Consider the following 20,184-nt stretch of genomic DNA (forward strand, 5'->3'; position numbering starts at 1 on the left):
CTAGTTGAAGTCAACAGGTATATTTCTAATTGCTATATTCCCAAGCCAAGAAACAACCCCCCAAAACCTACTACTCCAAGTCCTAAAGCACAATTAACAGTTTTGAAACAGTGAAGTGTTGGATAGCACTTTCCACTTTCAAACGCTTTCACGGGGCTAGCAGGGAAAGTTGGGGGGAAAAGTACAAGATATATAGAGATTCAATAGCGCTTGAATATTTGTCGGTAAGGACAGGAAAGAGTATTGCTCGGGAAACTGGCGGTGTGCGCTCAGATTGGTATCAAAGATTCTACAGTATGACCATTTCCTGGATTGCTTTATACATTCATACTTTACAGGGGCGGTATCAGGTATGGCGCTCCGAGCACCTGCTTGTTCACACGCCAACAGTTCAGAAACCAGCGTATTTGAGGCCGGGTGGCTCAAGTTTCGCTTAGCGCGCGGCTCAAGTGTCATTAACTCATACATCCCACGCGGATCATCGATCCGAGCTCTTCGACTTGGATGCTTACTTTGGACTTTCTTCTTCCTCCACCCCACACCCCCGCCCCACTAGTTTCCTTTTCGCTCCTTCCTCTTGAGGCGTGTCCACCTCTTCCCTTTGCTCCCAAACTCCACTTTGTCTTGTCGTTTCCTTCACTTTCCTTTCTACTCGGTTTCGCGCCTTCCATCCTCTGCGGGGCTCAGGGCTCCGGGCTTCAGCTCACAGAAGTCCCTCCGCGGGCGGTCGTGACGCGCGCCTTGGCCGGAGGCACCTCAAACGCCAGGAGAGTGGGGCGCGCGCTTAGGCGGGGACGCGCGCCGAGGGAGTCGCGTAGCCGGGCAACGGGGCAGGGCAGCGGCGCGCGCGCTCCCCGCGAGTCCCCGGCGCGTTCCCGGCGGCTGGGGCCTCAGCGTGCTCGCCCCCGCTGCCAGCTCGCTTCACTTATGGGTCGGAAGCGTTGCGTGGGGGAGACTGTTCCAAGATGGCGGCGGGTTGCTGTGGGGTGAAGAAGCAGAAACTGTCCAGTTCGCCCCCCTCTGGCTCGGGTGGCGGTAGTGGCGCCTCCTCCTCCTCCCACTGCAGCGGAGAGAGCCAGTGCCGAGCGGGGGAGTTGGGACTAGGAGGCGCCGGCACGCGGCTCAACGGACTGGGAGGTCTAACCGGAGGAGGTAGCGGCAGCGGCTGTGCCCTCTCTCCCCCCCAGGGCGGCGGCGGCGGGGGCATTTCCCTGTCGCCACCTCCGAGCTGCGGAGTGGGGACCCTACTTTCTACCCCGGCTCCCGCCACCTCTTCCTCGACCTCCTCATCGCCCGCCGCTTCGTCCTCATCGCCCGGCTCCCGGAAGATGGTGGTGTCAGCAGATATGTGCTGTTTTTGCTTCGATGTGCTCTACTGTCACCTGTATGGATACCAGCAGCCACGGACCCCCCGGTTCACCAACGAGCCCTAGTGAGTACCTTGTCCTCCGCCGCCCTCTCGCTTGCGCTCGGGATGGGGCTAAGAGTTAAGGCAAAGTGCGAGTCCGCCTCCCCCCCGGTGGCGGTCCCTGCTCCTCTCGCTGCTCGGGTCTCTGGAGCTACTCGACCTAAAGACACCCCGCGCTTTCTGCCCTACGAGGGAAGCACCCCACTCTTGGAGCGGGGTGCTGCGGCAAGGGATGACTCACTGGCTCCCAGAGGTGTTTGCTTTCTCTTTGCGAGAACTTCGAGGAGTTTTGACCCTTTCCTTCCTTCTTTCGCCACTCCCCCACCCGGGTTTTGTAGCTATGGATTACTAAAGGTGTTGACCTCTCCTCATTTGGTTTCCCTTACCCGACATGAAAGCCCCGCCGGTATTCCCGCCCGGCGTATCTTGCACTTGGAGAGCTACTATCTATCCCACTGCAGGGTGAAAAATAGTAACTATCCAACTTCTGTTCTGCTACTGATGCAACTTCTCTCCGGAGCTTGTGCGAAGGTTACCCATCTTTTCCTCCGGGTTTCCCTGTGTCCTGGAGGGGATTTTTTAAAAAATACATTTCCCCCTTATACCTATTTATATCCGAACATACCCATTAAAATGTGTTTTTAGTGAAACGCACTGCCAGCTCGCTCACGTTGAGAAGTGAGACCTTTTTCCTCCTTCTTTTTTCATTCTACTTTCTGGGTAATAGCTCATTCAAAGTGAGAACTGTCTCCACAGAGCCACTGTCAGCTTGTACATAAAGCGTGCATTCGCTTTTGTGTCGACTTCACTTCTGTATCTGTGTTATACTCGACAATTTGAGAAATATCCAAACGATCCCAACTAAATGTGTAGGGTTTTTTTTTTTTTAATGGTTTCCTTTGTTTGTACTTTTAATTTTAATTGTTTTACCCTTCAAGAGTGTGGTTGAAATTGTTTAAAATAACACTTACGCCTAAAAGCCAGGTTAACCCTAATCTCTGTCCATCTGGATGTGTGGGAGGTGGGTCATGTGTTTTTTTTAAATGTGTAAACTAAGTGTAAACTGACTTTTTGCGTTAAATGCTAGACAGACTGTAAAAACCAAGGAAGAGCAGGATGAGAAAGAGGGCAATAGCTTTTATTACTTGGCATCAACAAGGAAAATAATAGATGAAAATTTCAGTGAAACTTGTACTTTAAAGCATCATCCCTTTTTCAAGCTAAGACAAGTGCCCCTTGTCTCCTGGATCATAACTACCTGAATTGATGTTTTTTAAAACAGCTTCTTTTCATTTTGTGAGATTAGACAATTGGACTACTACTGCATAAACATAAACACTTCTGCCTAGTCTAAAAATATTAAATTACTGTGTAAAGTGGAAGTTGTAATAAAAGTGTCCTGGAAATGGTAAATTCGTATAGTTTGTTTTCTTTGGGCTTTAATATATTAAATGTATTTAATTTTGTATGACATTTCTGTGATCTTGCATTTTCTTTCAGGCCTGGTTTGCCTTTGGACACTGGTTCATAAGGAATGTATGAAAGGACATCCAGGCTGACACTTTTTCAAATTAATTAAATATCTTTATAAATGTTATAGTGTTAATTCTAGGAGCTTAAATCCAAGTCCACATCTTTATTTAGTCAATTAATTTTTTTGGTTCTCAGGAAGTAAAATCCATTTTGAAAAGACTATCATGTAAAAATCTATGAAATATTTATTAGCTTGAGTCACTTATATGTGACTTTTCTTGGATTCTGGGATGATACTTAAGTTGGCGCTGCAAAGTCATGGGACTGCAAAAATTCACTCCTGTTTAGTTTTTGAGCTGTTACATGAGTTTGGCAAACGCTGTTTTGGTATTCAGGCTCCATTGCTCCAAAGTATATGAAAATACACTTTCAGGAGGTGCTATTTTCACACATTTAAAAATGTTTGGGTTAACTGAATGAATATAACAAAAATTTTAGCAGGAGAAGTGAGTTTGAACAGTCATACAGAAAATGCTTTTGAAAATATCATTTAACAATGGCTACTTTGCACATGTATTTAGGTATGGTTTCTCTTCTTATATCCCAGGTACTGGATTTATTTTCTATGTTTTTACAACTGGAATTAAACAGACAAATAAGACACACTTTTGACCACTGTGGATATGTTAAAATGTAGTGGAAGAATAATTGTTATAACTTAGCAGGCCATGAATGTCATGTATTCTACAAAACAACTAATTTAAAGTATGCTCTGAACATGACCAAGGAGAGAATGAAAGTTCACTTAAGTCCTAAGAGGATTGCAGTAGAAAGTTTTATCTTAAAGTCATTTTGAAGTATATTATGGAAATTTCAGGAAATCTTAAAAGCAGTGTTTGATTATTTGGGTAAAATACCTAATCACTCAACAGTGCCTTAGTAATCCACCACACATTTTTTCTTCCTGCTTTAAGTAATTAGTGGTATTGTGTACTTAGTGTGGCTTTATCCTGGTTGCCATCAGACATAAATAGACAGTTTTTTTTCCTAGGAATTATATTAGTATCATGTCATGAGCAGTGGTGTTTCAGATCCTGCCTCTGTCCACCAGATGATGTGCTTTTAACAATTTCAAATTCTCATAATGGAAAAAGGACACCGTTTTTATCCCTTCCCAGGGCCTTTCTGTCAAAATGTCTGTAACTGGTGAAGTCTGCCTTTTTCAGGTTTAGAAATTCTAGATTCTTCAGTTACCCTTCCACTCTGAAAGGTTATTAGCAATTTTAAGCCATCTTTCTCTTTTGGGTTTTGGAGGGTAGGGTCAGTATATGAACAGGCTATATGGATAAAAGTTCTTCAGTGTTGCTGCTGTCTTTTGGAGTTCCTACCCCATTGTAGAAAGTAGCCAGAACTCTGGGGAAAGTGGAATGGAAGACAGGTAACATTTGTGTAAAAAGTTAGAAATCCATTGCTCAATCCTTGGTCTCAGTTGCACAGGCACATTTGCCCACAGAAATACTTTTTACTCATCTCAATAGAAAACCACACATATTGATGTATAATATTAAAGCATCTTCTATGTGCTATGGTTTGTACAAAATGTAATATTATAATAACTTTAAATGTAGCATGATGATTAAAATTAAAAGTTCATGAGACATGGCACATAATAAGACAAGACATAATAAAAACATAAATTTAGGTACATTTTACTATTCAAAGTCAGAGCTCTCGCATTTATGTCAGGGAGTCAAGACAGCTATTTTATAGGAAACTGTTTGCTACTATAAAGGGATCCACTGTGTCAGATGTTGAGCTAGTTAGACTCTAGAGCAGTGGTTCTCAACCTTGGCTGCACATTGGAATCACTGGAGAGTTATTAAAAATACAGATGCCTGGTTCCTACCCCCCAAAGATTCTGATTTAATTGGTCTTTGGTGTGGCCTGGACATCAGGATTATTAAAAGCTCCCTGGGTACTTTTTATGTGCAGCTGAGGTTGAAAACCTCTGGTTATGTTCTACTAGGATTTACTCTTGAGATACTGATTAATTTGGTCTGGGGTGGGGCTTTAGAATGCGCATTTTATGAGTGTCTTAGGAACATTTGATAAACAACGGTTTGGGGACACACTTGCTATATAGTCTGTTGAAGATACCACTTTGCAACTTGTTAAAAATATAGGCTCTCAGGCCCCACCTCAGACATGCTGAATTAGAATCTGCATTTGAACAGGCTGCCCAGGTGATTCTTAAGCACTTATAGGAGAATCTCCTGTAGTTCGTGTTAAAACCCAAATTGCTGGGCCCAATTCCCAGAGTTTCTGATTCAGTCATTCAGGGGTGGGGCTATGAATTTGCATTTCTAATAAGTTCCCTGGTGATACTGATGCTACAGTTCCCAGGACCACACGTGAAGAACCTCTGTGCTAGAGACTGGTGAGGACCTGAATAGGCACTTGAGTGACCGTAAGGGAATGGCAGTATAAAACTTCCTGCTTCTATGTCACTATCCTGTATTTATCATGCTTTTTCTAACTTAGCACCAGGCAGATAGAGTGCTGCCAAAGAACATAAGAGTCTGAGGTTCTTGGGATGGTTTCAGTCTGTGTGCAGGGACAGAGATGACTCTTGAAAACCTGTGGTATGATTTTAAACCCTTTCTCAGAAATTTTTAAATGTGAGGGCCACATTTTAGGGGTTAAAATCAGCAGAAATATGACATATATGACATCTTAAGGTGAGTTGAACTGATTTTTGTAAGTAAAGCCTCCTTCTGATACTATAAAAAATGCTTTTATGATTTATGTACTAAATAACATGATAAGATTTTAAAAGCTTTTACTTAATTTAGGCTTGCTGGATTGCATTTTATGAATTTCTCTCATTAACAAATAAATATAGAAGGATCCTGCTAAGGCACTGGGATTGTTCTGTTTCATATCTTTAATGTTGGGTGCCATGTCTCATGAACTTTTAATTTTAATCATCATGCTACATTTAAAGTTATTTGTAATATTACATTTTGTACAAACCATAGCACATAGAAGATGCTTTAATATTATACATCAATATGTGTGGTTTTCTATTGAGATGAGTAAAAAGTATTTTGGAAAAATTTACCCCTAAATATGCAGATTTTGAGAGACTCATATCAGATATTAGGACAGCTAACTCTTGTCTTGTCACAGAAATCAAATTACTGTTTTTCAGTGTGCTTAGGAGAAGTTGGATTGGACTGAGAGATGAAGTAGGCACCTTCTTTCACCAGGAACAGTTGTTACAGAGATAATTTGATGATGCAGCTCAGGTCAAAGTGATATTAAGTCACTTTGCGATTTTAAACATGAGCTATTATATTTCTATTATGTCTTTTTTGATGTTGACGTATCAGAATAGCTGGGAGATGTATCTGATGATGCTACAAGGTCAGTGCAGATTTCCTTATTTACCAAAAATCATGGCACTCATTACTATTCTCTGGTCATACTGCATAGATTAAAAAAAAAACATTTTTATTGAGAAATACCCGCACACATACAGTCTAACCGTATTATACAATCAGTGGCTCACAATATCATCTCGCAGTTGTGTATTCTTCACCATGAACGTTTTTAGAACATTTTCATCACTCTGGAAAAAGAAGTAAAAAGAAAAGAAAATAACTCACACATCCCATACCCTTTGCCCTTCCTTCTCATTGGCCCACAGTATTTCAATCTACCCAATATTTACCCTTTATCTCCCCTATTGCTTATTTTTTTATCCTTTTTTTTTTTTTTTACTCATCCATACCCTGGATAAAAGGAGCATCACAGACAAGGTTTTCATTACCACACAGTCACATTGTAAAAGCTATATAATACTACAGTCTTCTTCAAGAAATAAGGCTACTTGAATACAGTTCAACAGTTTGAGGTACTTCCCTCTAGCCACTCTAATACACCATAAACTAAAAAGGGATATCTACAAAATGCATAAGAATAACCTCCAGGATAACCTCTAGACTCTGTTTGAAATCTCTTAGCCACTGAAACTTTGTTTTGTCTCATTTCTCTCTTCCCCCTTTTGGTCAAGAATCTTTCTCATTCCCATGATGCTGGTCCTGGCTTATCTCCTAGAGTCATGTCCCACGTTGCCAGGGAGATTTACACCTCTGGGACTCATGTTCCACATAGTGGGGAGGGCAGTGAGTTCACCTGCCAAGTTGGCTTAGAGAGAGGCCACATCTGAGCAACAAAAGAGGTTCTGGGGGTGGTGTGAGCCTTAGGCATAATTATAAGTAGGCTTAGCTTCTCCTTTGCAAGATTAAGCTTCATCGGGGTGAGCCCCAAGATTGAGTGCTCAACCTGTTGAATTGGTTTTCCCTACTGCTTGAGAGAATATCAGGAATTCCCCAGTGGGGAAGTTGAATATTTCTTCCCTTCTCCCCAGTCCTCCAAGGGGACTTTGCAAATACTTTTTTATTCTCTGCCCAGATTACTCTGGGATATATTGGGGCATCACACTAACATGTACAAACCAACAAGATCTCGTGCCCTATTCAAGGTTCCCTGTAACTATGGTGTACATGCAAATTTGCCATACATGTTAATTTAGATAATGTGCTACCCAAGATATAAATTTTACACCAAATAAACATCTGTCCTTTTTGTCTTGCACAGAGGTTGAAGTTTGAAAAAATGGGCCATATCATCCTTTACCCAGTATTCTGATTTACCTTAGTCCTATACAGATCAGCTTCATTCATTCTATACGAAGTCTGATCACTTTTTTAACTTTTTCAACAGTTGCTGAATGGGGTAATGTTGACTTTCATAGCTTCAGTGCTCTAAATCTGAATCTCAGGTGTCATATAAATACCTTAAGTTTCAGGGAACGACTGGGTTATATACAGATTGCTCATTATCTCAGAATTTAGAAATAAAGTTACAACTCCTAAATTTATCTGACTGCTGTAAGATTTTACAATCTAGGAACCTTTACAATAGGAACCTTTACAATGCTCAACTTCAATTCAATGAATTTGTATATTATAGTTAATGCATGTGAGTGAAGCATGATAATATTTGTCTTTTTTGCTTCTGACGTTTTATTCAACATACTGTCCTTAAGGTTCATTCACCTAGTTACATGTCTCACAACTTCATTCCTTCTTGCAGTTGCTTAGTAGTCCCTTGTATGTATATACCACAGTTCCCCTTCCATGCCTCAGTCATTGTACATTTAGGCCACCTCCATCTGTTGTGAATCGTGAACCCTGCCGCCATAAACACCAGTGTACAAATGTCCTTTCGTGTCCCCACCATAATGTATAGATTTTTTTAAAAAAATGAACATTGTCTGAAAAATGTTGAGTTCTTTTAACATATTATATGAGTATTTTTGCGACAATGTTGATTTCCTGCATCCTCTCTTACTGATGGAAAAGAAGGCAGCCAAGTCCCCAGTCTTTTTTGCTGTGAAATTAGTGACTGAAATGGAAAGATATAGATATTTTATATCCATGTATAAAGGTGTATGTAGGGCAAGATATATTTAGTTAAAAAGAAAAACTCATTGCTTATTTTACCTTTTTTCCCATATGGTCAAAGGGAGTGATAATTTAGCCTATATTCTTTCTTGCTTATGAATTGTGTTTGTGCTGATGCACACAAACACAATTTTTTTGTGTTAGTGGGTGACAGCCAAGAAGGAATCTCTGCTGGGATCTCTCAATCCAACGGAAAGACCACTACTGAAAAAGTGAAAAATGCTGTTAACCTATGCATGAGTTGTTAACTGTTGCATGAGTCAGAAACATAGTAACATTCACATTGTTGTTCTTTAAAAACTGTTCAATTTCTGAAACTATATTTGTGCTGTAAATCAGTTGCATTTCTCATTTATAGGGAATTTTACTTTTTGAGAATGTATATGTGTGAAATACTAAACTTGTACCATGAGATTAGTCAAAATTCCTGAATTTTCAAGATTTCAATAGGTGTTATTCTGTTCTCTTGATGTCACACATGCTTGCCTGTTTTAAACAGCACAATGACCAGGGCTTTTACATTTAAATTTTCTTAAATAGTCTTTTTTTTTTAACTTGTGTAATAATGTCTCTTTTTAATACTGTTCTGAATCAATTAAGCTAAGTGGGGACTGGCAGTAAAAGCAAGGGGCTGCCAAGAATGGACCTTCAATGTGTAAGCTGTCTTTCCACATTCAGTAATTGGGCAGTTGCTCACAGGACACTGGAGACACTGTGGGAAGCCAGTGGTTGTGTAGGTGGAAAGGAGGTTCTCAACAGTAATCTTATTTAGAGTTGAGCTTCTGTAGTTACAGTGTTGCTAAGAGTAAAGATGAGCCACAAGCTTGGGTAGTATAAAGAAAAGAGCCCAATGGAAGAAATGTGGTGTAATAGTATATAGTGGGTTGGGTGAAGCATATTTTATGTTTGGTTCAACTATAAGTGGCATCTTTCATATCAAGTATGGGTTTATTTTCTCCTGGCACATAATATCATAATCTCAAACTTGCTTAACCTTAAAAATGTTGAGTAGCTGAGTGGAAATTACATGCTTCTGGGAGGGAAAAGCTGTTATTTTTTAGTATACATATTGTGCTGAGTTCCATGTTAGAAATCAGGAAAGTAGAATAGTCATTCATTCTCACAGAGCTTACAGTCTTGTTGAAGATATGATACATATACGAAAGTGGCTTAAATACTTACAAAGCAATATATACATGACTGTAAAGTAGTAAGATAAAGATAAAATATTATATATAAGTTCAGAAATGACATGGAATAAAGGAGTGGTCAGGAAGAAGACTTTTAGGAGGGGATAACTATTAAGCCAATTTTTAAGTGGAGAACATGCAGAGATTAGGTGAAGAGTATATGACCAACAGATCTTAAAGTCTTACTTAGTTGTTCTCAAACTGGTTGTTGTCACTACCACACCCCTTGCCACAGTATTTGGGGATTCCCAGCAGCTGACTTTAATCAGCAGCTTACACGCTCAGCATTTTCCACACTACTCCCCTTGCTCTGGCCTCTAAGGTCATAAAACTTAAAGGAAATTAAAAGTAGCTTGTGTTGGAAAACCTTTAGGAATGCTGGATAAGAGATATTGGATCTGATTATAGTCTCTTTTATTAGGGAGAGAACAGTATTTGCCGAAGAAATTTATGAGGTTAAATATAAGATGAATTGGAAGGAGAAGTGTATCTACATCATGGAGACCAGCTAGGTTTAAGTTTTAAGAGGGCAGTAGGAAAGCTTGCTTTGGAAAAGTGGGGATGTGGTCCTAGGGGCAGAGTTTGTGACTGTAGGAGTGTTCCAAAATCAAGAATTGGAAGAAGCTATCAGCATAGGTGGGAACTCGTACTACAGGGCCAGGTTTTGTGTAGGAGTGGAAAGACTGCTGCTCACCTGTTTTTTGGCTTCCATCATTGCCTCTTTTCTTGGCTCTGTGCCTAGCTATTCTTACGCTCAGGAAAAGTTTGTTAAACAGCTCTGTTGGAATGGCTATGAAATTTAATCACAAGTATAAGAGCTTTCCCCTCCCCCATCTTCACCTATCCCCAATTGCATCTAATTTGGGAGAAAGGAGAAGCAATGGTCTATAGAACTTGGATCGAATATAAAGGGAGTTGGGATAGCTTTTGGATGACTACCTGAAATTAGGCGATTGCATGTGAGTAAAAAGACAGTACAGAACTGGAGAATCTACCAAGTTTCTGTTGTCTGGGAGAAATGAAAAGAAGAGAGGCTTTGAACACGATTCAGAGTTTATAAGCCAGGGGAACCAACCAGGAGCATGGTGGTGCCATTAAAAAACATGGGAGGAAATGAGGAGAAACAAGTAGTTGGGCAGGTGAAATGATTTCTTAATTTGTGTAGTTTCAAGTGTTGACAGTTTTCAAATGTCATTTCTTTTTGAATTAGCAGAATCGCAGAACAGTGACCAAGCTGTTATGGCATTTTGATTGGTCTCTGGGGATTTCTCCAGTGTGTGTGTGTGTGTGTCTGCCCCACCCCCCACCCCCCCAAAGTGTGACTTTGAACTGCTCAGATGGGTAGAGATGAGTCACAGCTTTCATCTTTGTATTTTGGTAACAATACCTGGCAGAATGGGTCTCCCTAGTGTTGGTTTATGCATTTTCTCAGCCTTCAGGCTTATCAATTTGTAAAGCAGTCAATGGTTCTGATATTTCTTTATGTGCATGTATCAAAGCACAACCTTTAGCAGAATAGAGCCTTGTGAAAGACCATCTTAGGAACTTGTAGTGTCAGAACTTGAATTAGAGGACATTTCTTAAGGACCAGAAATGCTGTCTGGTACCAGATTCTAGGTTATATGGCCTCAAGCTTGGAAACTAAAGTAGATAAAATAAAGCTGGATCTATTTTGCATCTTTGCAAAATAAGTATTAAGTATGGATGTTCTCAATTTACAGGATCAGCCATACTGCCTTATGATCTTTGTAATTTACAGTGAATGGGCAAACGAGAAAAATTCTGCTTAAGTCCAGGCCTACTAATATTAGTGTTTTCAGTAAGGTCTGTGATGGTCTTGATTCTCACCTTTCCCCTATCGGTTTCATTTTACAGATAATCCACATGTACACAAAGCCACATACAATTCTGGGAGAGCACAGTTGACTGTTATGCAATGTCCTACCAGAAGATGCTGACCAGCTCTCTAATAGTGGAAAGTACTGAGATTGACTTTATTGCATATACATTTTGCCTTGTCATTCCATATACTTCAAGTGTGATCTGAAAGCATATGAGACATATTCAAGTAACATATTTTCTATTGGGAACTTGGATTGCTGCAAAGTTGTAACACCAGATTTTCTTCTTTGCTTCACATGTTAGTGGATCTTTGAGTCATTCTCATAGAATGGAATCTGTAAGAATTGGTTTTGGCCAATTAGCCAGCACCTTAAAGAAAGGCTCATGTGTTAGTCAGATTAGTGTGTGCCTTCTCTGTGAGATCATTATTTCTAGCAATAGCCTAACAACCACAGGATTAGATATAGGTGGTTTTTAATGCAAATAAGTTATATCAATATAAAACTTGGGTTTAAGAACCATACCCTTAGTGTGCTGATTTTGAACAATGATGAGGTAAGTGTTTAGGTGATGGGTGCTTGTTTTACAACCTTTTTTTTAAATATGATAAGTGGAAGGTGATACTGATGATTTGTTCATTAAAGAAGAATTTCGTGAAGTCTTCTGACCTTTTTTCATGTTCTAGTGTTGCTCTCAACACATTTTGTGAAGTCCCCCATGATAAAAATAAACATAAAAAGAAAAAACTTACTGAGGCTCCTTATGCATTAAAACAAAACAAGCCAACAAAAAACTTGCCACTAGCACGGCCAGGTACTTGATTATATGGAATAGCTCTCTCATGTTAGTAGTGCATGTGGGGCAGTCAGTAGTTAAATTTTTTGTTCAGTTTACAGATCCACTTACCTTAAAGTTTTCTAATTGTCAGTTCAGAAATCCCTTACCAGACAACGTGGGACAGAAATCCTAGAATGAGCTGGGACTCAGCACCAAGGGATTGAGAAAACCTTCTCGACTGAAAGGGGGAAGAGAGAGATGAGACAAAATAAAGTGTCAGTGGCTGAGAGATTCCAAACAGAGTCGAGAGGTTATCCTGGAGGTTATTCTTATGCATTAAATAGATATCACCTTTTTAGTTAAGGAATAACAGAGAGGCTGGAGGGAACTGCCTGAAAATGTAGAGCTGTGTTCCAGTAGCCATGTTTCTTGAAGATGATTGTATAATGATATAGCTTTCGCAATGTGACTGTGTGGTTATGAAAACCTTGTGTCTGGTGCTTCTTTTATCTACCTTATGGACAGATGAGTAAAACATATGGATTAAAAATAAATAAATAACTGGGGGGGGGGAACCCTCACCAGAACCAATGGGAATGATCCTGTTTCTATTTTTCTGATAATAGTAAGGTGATGATGTGGCTTGTGGTGTGTTTTACTTCACAAACTCCTCTAAGTATTGCCCTGTCTGCCAAGTTGTTTTATAGAAATTCACGCTTCCATAAAGCATTGGCTTTGTGGAGAAAGAGAGTCACACAGGGCTGGTGGCAGTAATAGAGGGCATATGGGAATTAGAGAGGGAGAAAAATGAGATCATAGTTCTCATGGTCAAGCACCCATTACCTAAACACTTACCTCTCACTTACCTCTCACTTACCTGAGATCATAGTTCAGTGAGGTGAAGCCAGGATTCAAGGCAGAAAGGAGAGACCTAGAGCATGGTCTGGAATAGGACTGCTCCAAGAAACATATTTACATTTTACTAACCTAGTTGTCCCTCCTTTAGAACCAGTGGCCATGCCGTTCTTATTAAAAAAATTTATTATCTGTATAAGGAACAAACATCATGAAGTTTGTTTAATACTACAGAAACACCTGTATTTGGGCCCCCTGAAAACTTCCAGGAGACCACATTGACAACCACTTATGCAGTGTCATCAGAATGAGGCCTCTAGGTATGTTTAGGAGCTTTGGGATAAGTGATTTTAGTATACCTCAAGCAGCATGAATGAAGCCACTCTCTGGTCATTATCCTTTCTTATTTTACTTGACTTGTCTATGAATAATTATTCATGGTTATGACCCCTCAGATATCCAGATATATCTTATTTTTAGGTCTGTGTGCTTAGGTAGTGATAGCTTCTACTTAGACATACAAGGTTTCTTTTATATAGTTTGTGCACAGTTATTCAACATAACAAAGATTATGGAACAGATAAATTAAATGATAGATCCAACTATAATTTCTAGTTGGCTGAAGAATGCCACCACAGGAAAACATTCTATTGAGCATTCATCTTTTCTGTACCTGGTTTCCACTATCTCTTAACAGGACCTTTTATGGTCAACCTAATTTACAAATTATGTTTTCACAGATAATTGGAGTATTATCCATTTTTGGTTAATTAGTTTATCTTTTATCATATATATTCATGCTGATTTTAGCTTATTTTTTAAAGGTACATAACAGTGGTTCTACTTCAAGGCATAAATTTTTCATTGGAATTTTGAGAATAAAGGATTAATCTTACAAATCCACATCAGCAATGCACAGAGCCTATTTTCAGGAGAGCCTGGTTTTGGCTTTGAAGTATTTATTTTTCCAAACTTATTGAAAATTATAAATAAACTAGCTTAAAGTCATTAGAGTCAGAAATAGCTGTCTTGAATTTATTTCAAACAAGTAGCATTTCAGTTATTATTTGGCCTGGCATTTATCATTAGCTTTATTGGTATACTTAAAGCTAAGTACCTGTATTTGACAAAGAACTTTATTTTCTAGCTTTCCTTGTAAGTTATTCCTCTCATCCTCTGTTCCTTAAGACTTTCTAATGAATATGCTAGTAAAATATGATGAAATATTCTTGACAATAGGAGTTTTGCCCTTGTCCATCCTCTCTTAAAGGTGGGGAGAACAAGTCATTAAAGAAAAACATTAGTTTTGACAGTTGAACCTGATAATTCTGAGCTAATGTGTTTTCTAGAGAGAACACTGGAAGACACCTTGCATAATGGAATATTGTAAAGCCTTTAAGTACTTCTTGAAATTGCTCATTATAGTGTACACAGTTATTTCTAATAAAAAGCTCACATTAAATATGGTAGTGGTTCTGTAAAATAATAGATTATGGTAAAGTCATAGGTCTTGGAAGTTGTTTATTTGACCTATTGTCTACCAAATCAGTATGAGGTTCTTTATCATTAGCAGAGGTGCAGACATTTTAAACTTATTACCATTGTGTCAGTTTGGATTTTGGAGCAGTTTCTAACTTCTTTCATTCAGAGATGGCTTTGGAGTTCTAATGAAGAAAGTAGAATTTCCACCATGAGTATCCCTTTGCTTATAGATATTTAAAAATGAATACTTAATCCTCAAGATTTATTTGCCAGTATTATCTTAAGACACTGTATTTTATACTGGAATCTATCTCTTAATCTAAGCTAGTGCTAATGTTCATATTATGTTAAATTCTGTTTCGGCTCAATAAGTAATATAATGGTTGTGGGTGGAACACTGTGCTAGGCCTCTTTTTAGGTGTGGATATATGGTCTATAAAATAGGCATAAGCCATACTTCCTGCCCTTAAAAACTTGCAAATGTATTGAGGAGAGAGATTTATGAAACAAATAGTGAGGTCACATATGATTTAATGACCAAATGAGTGATGGAGACAGTGAAGTCTAGGAGTTTTTACAAAGATCTAATGTGGACGGGGGTTGTATGAGGGCTTCATGGAAAAAGGGAAATTTGAGCAGGGTAGAATTTTTATAGATGGAAGAAGTATTCTAGGCAGAGAATAACATAAAGACAGAAGTCAGAATAAGCATTTTACGGTGTGGCGTGGGTGGCAATGAGTACCATCCAAAGGTAGATTGAAGTATTGAAGTAGGCAAAACACTAGCAAGGAAGGAGAACCTCAGGAGACTGTTGCTGTAATTCAAACATTGGGAAATGAAGGACTGCCAGTTGACAATTTCAAACTCTTAATGGCCTGTGAATTGCCTTATTTCTTGGTAAAGTTTCCCTTTTGTCCAGTTAATTATGCCTCAGCAGCATCTTTAATACTATGAATGTCATAAAGCCTGGACAAGAGACTGGGAAATAACACAAGCAGGAGTCTACTGTGTAGACAAAGTGCTTTCATTCTTCAGTAGACGTTCAGCATAAGTCAGTTAGATTCACCTTGCTTGCATCACCCGTGCCTGAGACTTCTGTGTTCAGTGTTCTTTTTTTCTTGTAATCTTCAATGTCTCAAACATGAAATTGGAAAATTTGACTAGCTACAAATAATGTATTTTAAAAAATAAACTACACTAATTATTATATAATTAAATGGTTTTAAACCACGTTTTTCTCCCTAAATTAATGGATAAAAGGTATATTGCAAATTTAACCCACATAAGGTAGATACTGAAAAATTATACTAATTACAAGGAGGATTATGTACTAATTATTGAATGATATCATTTATCATATTAGCTTAAACATAGATTAGTTTAACGGGGATGTCCCTAATTCAAGAATATTACAACTCTAAGACATACAAACTATATATGCAAGTTTTTTAAGGTTTTATACTATTATTTAGAAACAAAATTCTAAAATAGATTTCTAAATTACAATAGAAGAGCATATTTCTATTATATGTTGAACAGTGATTACTCTTTTTGAAGGGGGAAGAAAAGCCAAATTCTCACACGTAATTATCACAACACCTATTTAGATGATGACTTATCTTTAATTATCTCAAGGCATAACGTTTAGAACCTAAAGCTTCTTTTTTTATGATCACTTAAAATTTTTATTTTGGTGATTCCTTTTATTCTTCAGAATCTGTTTCAGAACATGGAATTATTTCCCAAATGTATGCATGGGACCAACCTTTGACAGGTTCTAACCACGTAAGCATGAACTTAAAATAAAATACCCATTAATAAAATACCATTATTAAAATAAAAATACCAAGAACCTGTTAATACTAATTAACAGGGTTCTCTACACAGTCCGTTTACTTTTCTAAGTAAATAAGCTGTCCTTCGTGTCATAGCCTTGAATTAATGAATAATCTGTAATTTGAGGAAAAGCCAAATGTTAGGAAAAAATAGCGGTAGTTTGGAGCTCTTATGTGGGGGTGCAGACCTATTGTGGTGGGACCTTTTGGTCAGGTTATTTTAATTTCTTAAAAGGTGACCCAGTCCATTCAAGGTGGGTCTTAATCCTTTACTGGAGTCCTTTGTGAGAGGATAAGAGAGAAAACCTCTTAGAGGAGCAGAGAGAGCCACTGAAACTGAACCCAGGAGAGACTGACCAGTAGACGTAGCCATGTACCTTCCCATGTGAGAGAGGAGCCCGGATGCTAGCAGCCTTTCCTTAGAGAGAGTATCTTCCTCTTAATGCCTTAATTTGGACATTTTCATGGCCTTAGAACTGTAAATTTTATTAACTAATAAGTCCCCATTGAAAAAGCCAACTCATTTCTGGTACATTTTGCATTCCGGCAGCTTTAGCAAACTGAAACAGGTAGTGAAATATTTCTATATCAAAATTGATGAGATGGATGTTGACTTATGTAACCGATCATAGACCTATCCCATATAGTAGGGCAATAAGGTAATAGAGGTCAAAAGGAATTCAGTGGTTCTCAGGACAGACCACACAAAAGTCTCAGATCACTCTCAAGAAGCTTAGAATCTTTATTAAAAGTACGTGCCCTCATTGGTGGAGGGGAAGGTAAGTTTGCTTATAGAGGCTCGAACCATTCATTTTTTACAGGCCCAAAACAACACATGTCTTAAATAGGCAGTGGCCTCCACAGTGTAGAGTATTATCAGTGGGGTAGGGGTGGAGTCAGTGGTTTTCCATTTTGGCTGTGGGCAACGGAACAATCAGATCCCATTTTAAAGTGAAAAAAATGGAAGGTGCATGGGTGGTTCAGTGGTAGAATGCTCACCTTCCATATGGGAGACCCAGTTCTATTCCTGGACCATGCACCCCCCTCCCCCCAAAAAAGAGTAAGGTGAAAAAATGTATGTGGGTCCAAAGGGTCCTGCTTCCTGCCATCATTCAGTTGTTTTTAGAACTTTTGCTTGTATTTATTTTATTTCAGTTTAGCCTAGAGAAATTCAGGTCAGTTTTACAGAAGAAAAGCATTTTAGACTTGAAGTTTTCTTTCACTTTCTTGAAGAGTTATAATTATTCATCATCTCATAATACCCCTTCATTAACCGTTTATTGTAATTTATTATAGTTTACACCACCCCAGTATGGCCTCTGGTGCTCAGAATTGTTGTTATATATATATTTTTGTTTTGTTTTTTATTTTATAGCTGTACCATAATGTTATATATATTTGATTACTTTTCACTTCCAATCTTTCCCACCTAAATCTGAAGTATAAATCCAGAGGGATTCTTCTCTTACCCTTCTTCAACTTAATTTTTCTCTGCGCTCTGCCATTTTTGAAAGCAGCAGTCCTCAATGTACAAAGGCTTGGGAGCAACAGCATTATAGAATTTTCATTATTTCTATTCTAGCAGTGTTTGGTACTTTTTATTATCTAGAAAGTTATTTACTAGTCCTGCTAGTTCTCCTTGTGGGAGAGGTGGTGGAGTGCTGGAGGGGCAGAATGAGGTTGTAAATTTGTGACTTAAGAGTTTTCTCAAAAAATGGACTTGAGTATCTAAAAGAGTGTATGTATAGACACTATTTAACTGGATTGATTTTGAATTCAGGTCTGTGGTACATGTGAATGGTCTTTAGAAGTTTTTCTAAGGAAGTTTTAAAGGAGAGGATAAGTGAAATGTCCTAGTGTGCTTTTTCTTCTGTCTTACCCAGAAATGGGTATCTTTTTCTTTCTGTGTAAAACTGAATTGATAAGATCTTTGTGGATTTATTTGGTATTGTTTATTATCTGGGAACTGACCTGGCTATATGCATGAGGGTAAGAATACATGTTTGTGGTTCCCAGTGAGGCATGGCATAGGCTTTAATTGTCTGTTTATCTTTTATTCTACGATTTCATTCCTATGGAAGATTCGAATCCCTGGAAGATTATTTGGTATTATTTATTTTTCTTTTTCTAGAGTTTTATTTTCCACTATAGGTTCCCGTATGTTTAAATGAATACTTTAATACAGCCATGGGTTCTAAATCTAAATTTTTCTGAACAGAGAGTCAATATCTTTGATCAGGTTTTCATAGAAACTTTTGATAGTGTTGCTTCATAATGATTTTCAAGAATTATCAACTAACATTGGTTGGGAAAGCCTAAGCATGTTTCTCAAATTGGGGCACCACCTCAGAGCCCTTGCAATTTCTTCTTGAGCACTAGATTAAAATCTTTGACTGTAGATCAATTAGGAAAAAAAGAAGCATTTATCTACACATATTGGAATCAATAGCTTGTGGTGGTGTACTAAAGAATAAATGAAGTAGCAGGGTAAACATAGTGACTCTTCTTCGAGTGTCAATTTTCTACGATTAAAACTTAAAACATATATTTGATATCCAAACAGATGCATGTATGTTATAGCATAGAAAGTAAAATTCACATGAGTTTTAAAAATGAAATGAGAGACCACAAAGAAATTTGCCATTTTTGATGGGCTACTTAGGCAACTTTCCTTAAATCCTACCCATTTATATCATTACTCTCCTTTTGTTTAGGGGAACTTCAGTTGATAAATTTGAAAAGTCAAATCTAGTGATTATGGACCAGTGAGAATCTTATGTTATAAATAAATGAGCATATTACACAAAGATATCTATAACAAAACTGATTTCTACAGTATACCCACTAATCCTGCCATTATGTTATTGTCATACTTGGAATATTCTACATTTAGTAACAAAAGGAATTCTTTGTCTTTATAGAAATTCTTGATATGTCCGTTTTCACATTAATATAATTTAGATGAAGAAGAACAGATTTGAAGAAGCCTGGCCCAAGGAATTATAAGCTGTTCTTGAAATCACAAATAATATTTTAGCATGTAATTTCCCTCATAAAATATTTTATGGTTGTCGTGTTTCTGTAATAGATCTGAGTCAAAGTAACAAGTTTGTCTTTAACTTATCCAAAATTAATATCTTTTGGCTAACAACCAACACTGTTTAAGGCTTTAATACCATTTCTTCATGTTAATTACCAGCTCTAGAAATTTGCTCTACTTGGAAGGCCTTTTTTTTTTTCCAAAAACAAAATTTTATCACTTGCTGAGTTATTGCGTAGTTTACAATGCAAAGAAAACATCCAAGCCTCATCAGGCAATAAGATAAGCTTACTCACTAACTTAGCAACTCATTTGCACATATTAGCCTTAAAGTACACAAGGCTCAAATTCTTCAAATTACAGTCTTAGCAAAATGAAAAATTATTTAATCAAGGACTTTAATTGTTGGTCATTAATTCCTCAAATTGCAGGTTTAGGTCGATGAATTCTGAAAATATAAAGTATTGAAAATTTACCATGTTATATACATTTATTACATGTTCAGGCTGGTTTTTTTTAAATTTGTTTAGTTTAGTTTAAGAAGTATGGAAGAACTAGGGCCATGAAATTCTGGATGAATGATAACATCATAAAAATCACTGAGACTTTATTGTTGTTGATTGTTGAGTTCCTCTATATTAAGGATTTGCACTATTTAAATTGGTTCTTTCAGAAAATATCTTAATGACTTTGTAATCATCTTTACAGTATGTTAAACATTAAATCTGTGATTCTCAACGTTTTTTTTTCC

General features: G+C 38.0%; 1 protein-coding gene across 1 annotated transcript in view; it reads left to right on the forward strand.

Annotated features, from left to right (window-relative positions):
• The first annotated feature begins 940 nt into the window (after positions 1 to 940).
• The window catches only part of AMMECR1 (AMMECR nuclear protein 1), a 143,953-nt gene continuing 124,709 nt past the window's right edge, over positions 941 to 20,184 (forward strand). The window contains exon 1 of the mRNA XM_077146555.1: positions 941 to 1,432. Within this exon, the coding sequence (XP_077002670.1) occupies positions 966 to 1,432 (467 nt within the window). The 5' untranslated portion in view covers positions 941 to 965. The remainder of the gene's footprint in view (positions 1,433 to 20,184) is intronic.

This window comes from Tamandua tetradactyla, chromosome X (assembly GCF_023851605.1).
Source record: "Tamandua tetradactyla isolate mTamTet1 chromosome X, mTamTet1.pri, whole genome shotgun sequence".
NCBI classification, from domain to species: Eukaryota; Metazoa; Chordata; class Mammalia; order Pilosa; family Myrmecophagidae; genus Tamandua; species Tamandua tetradactyla.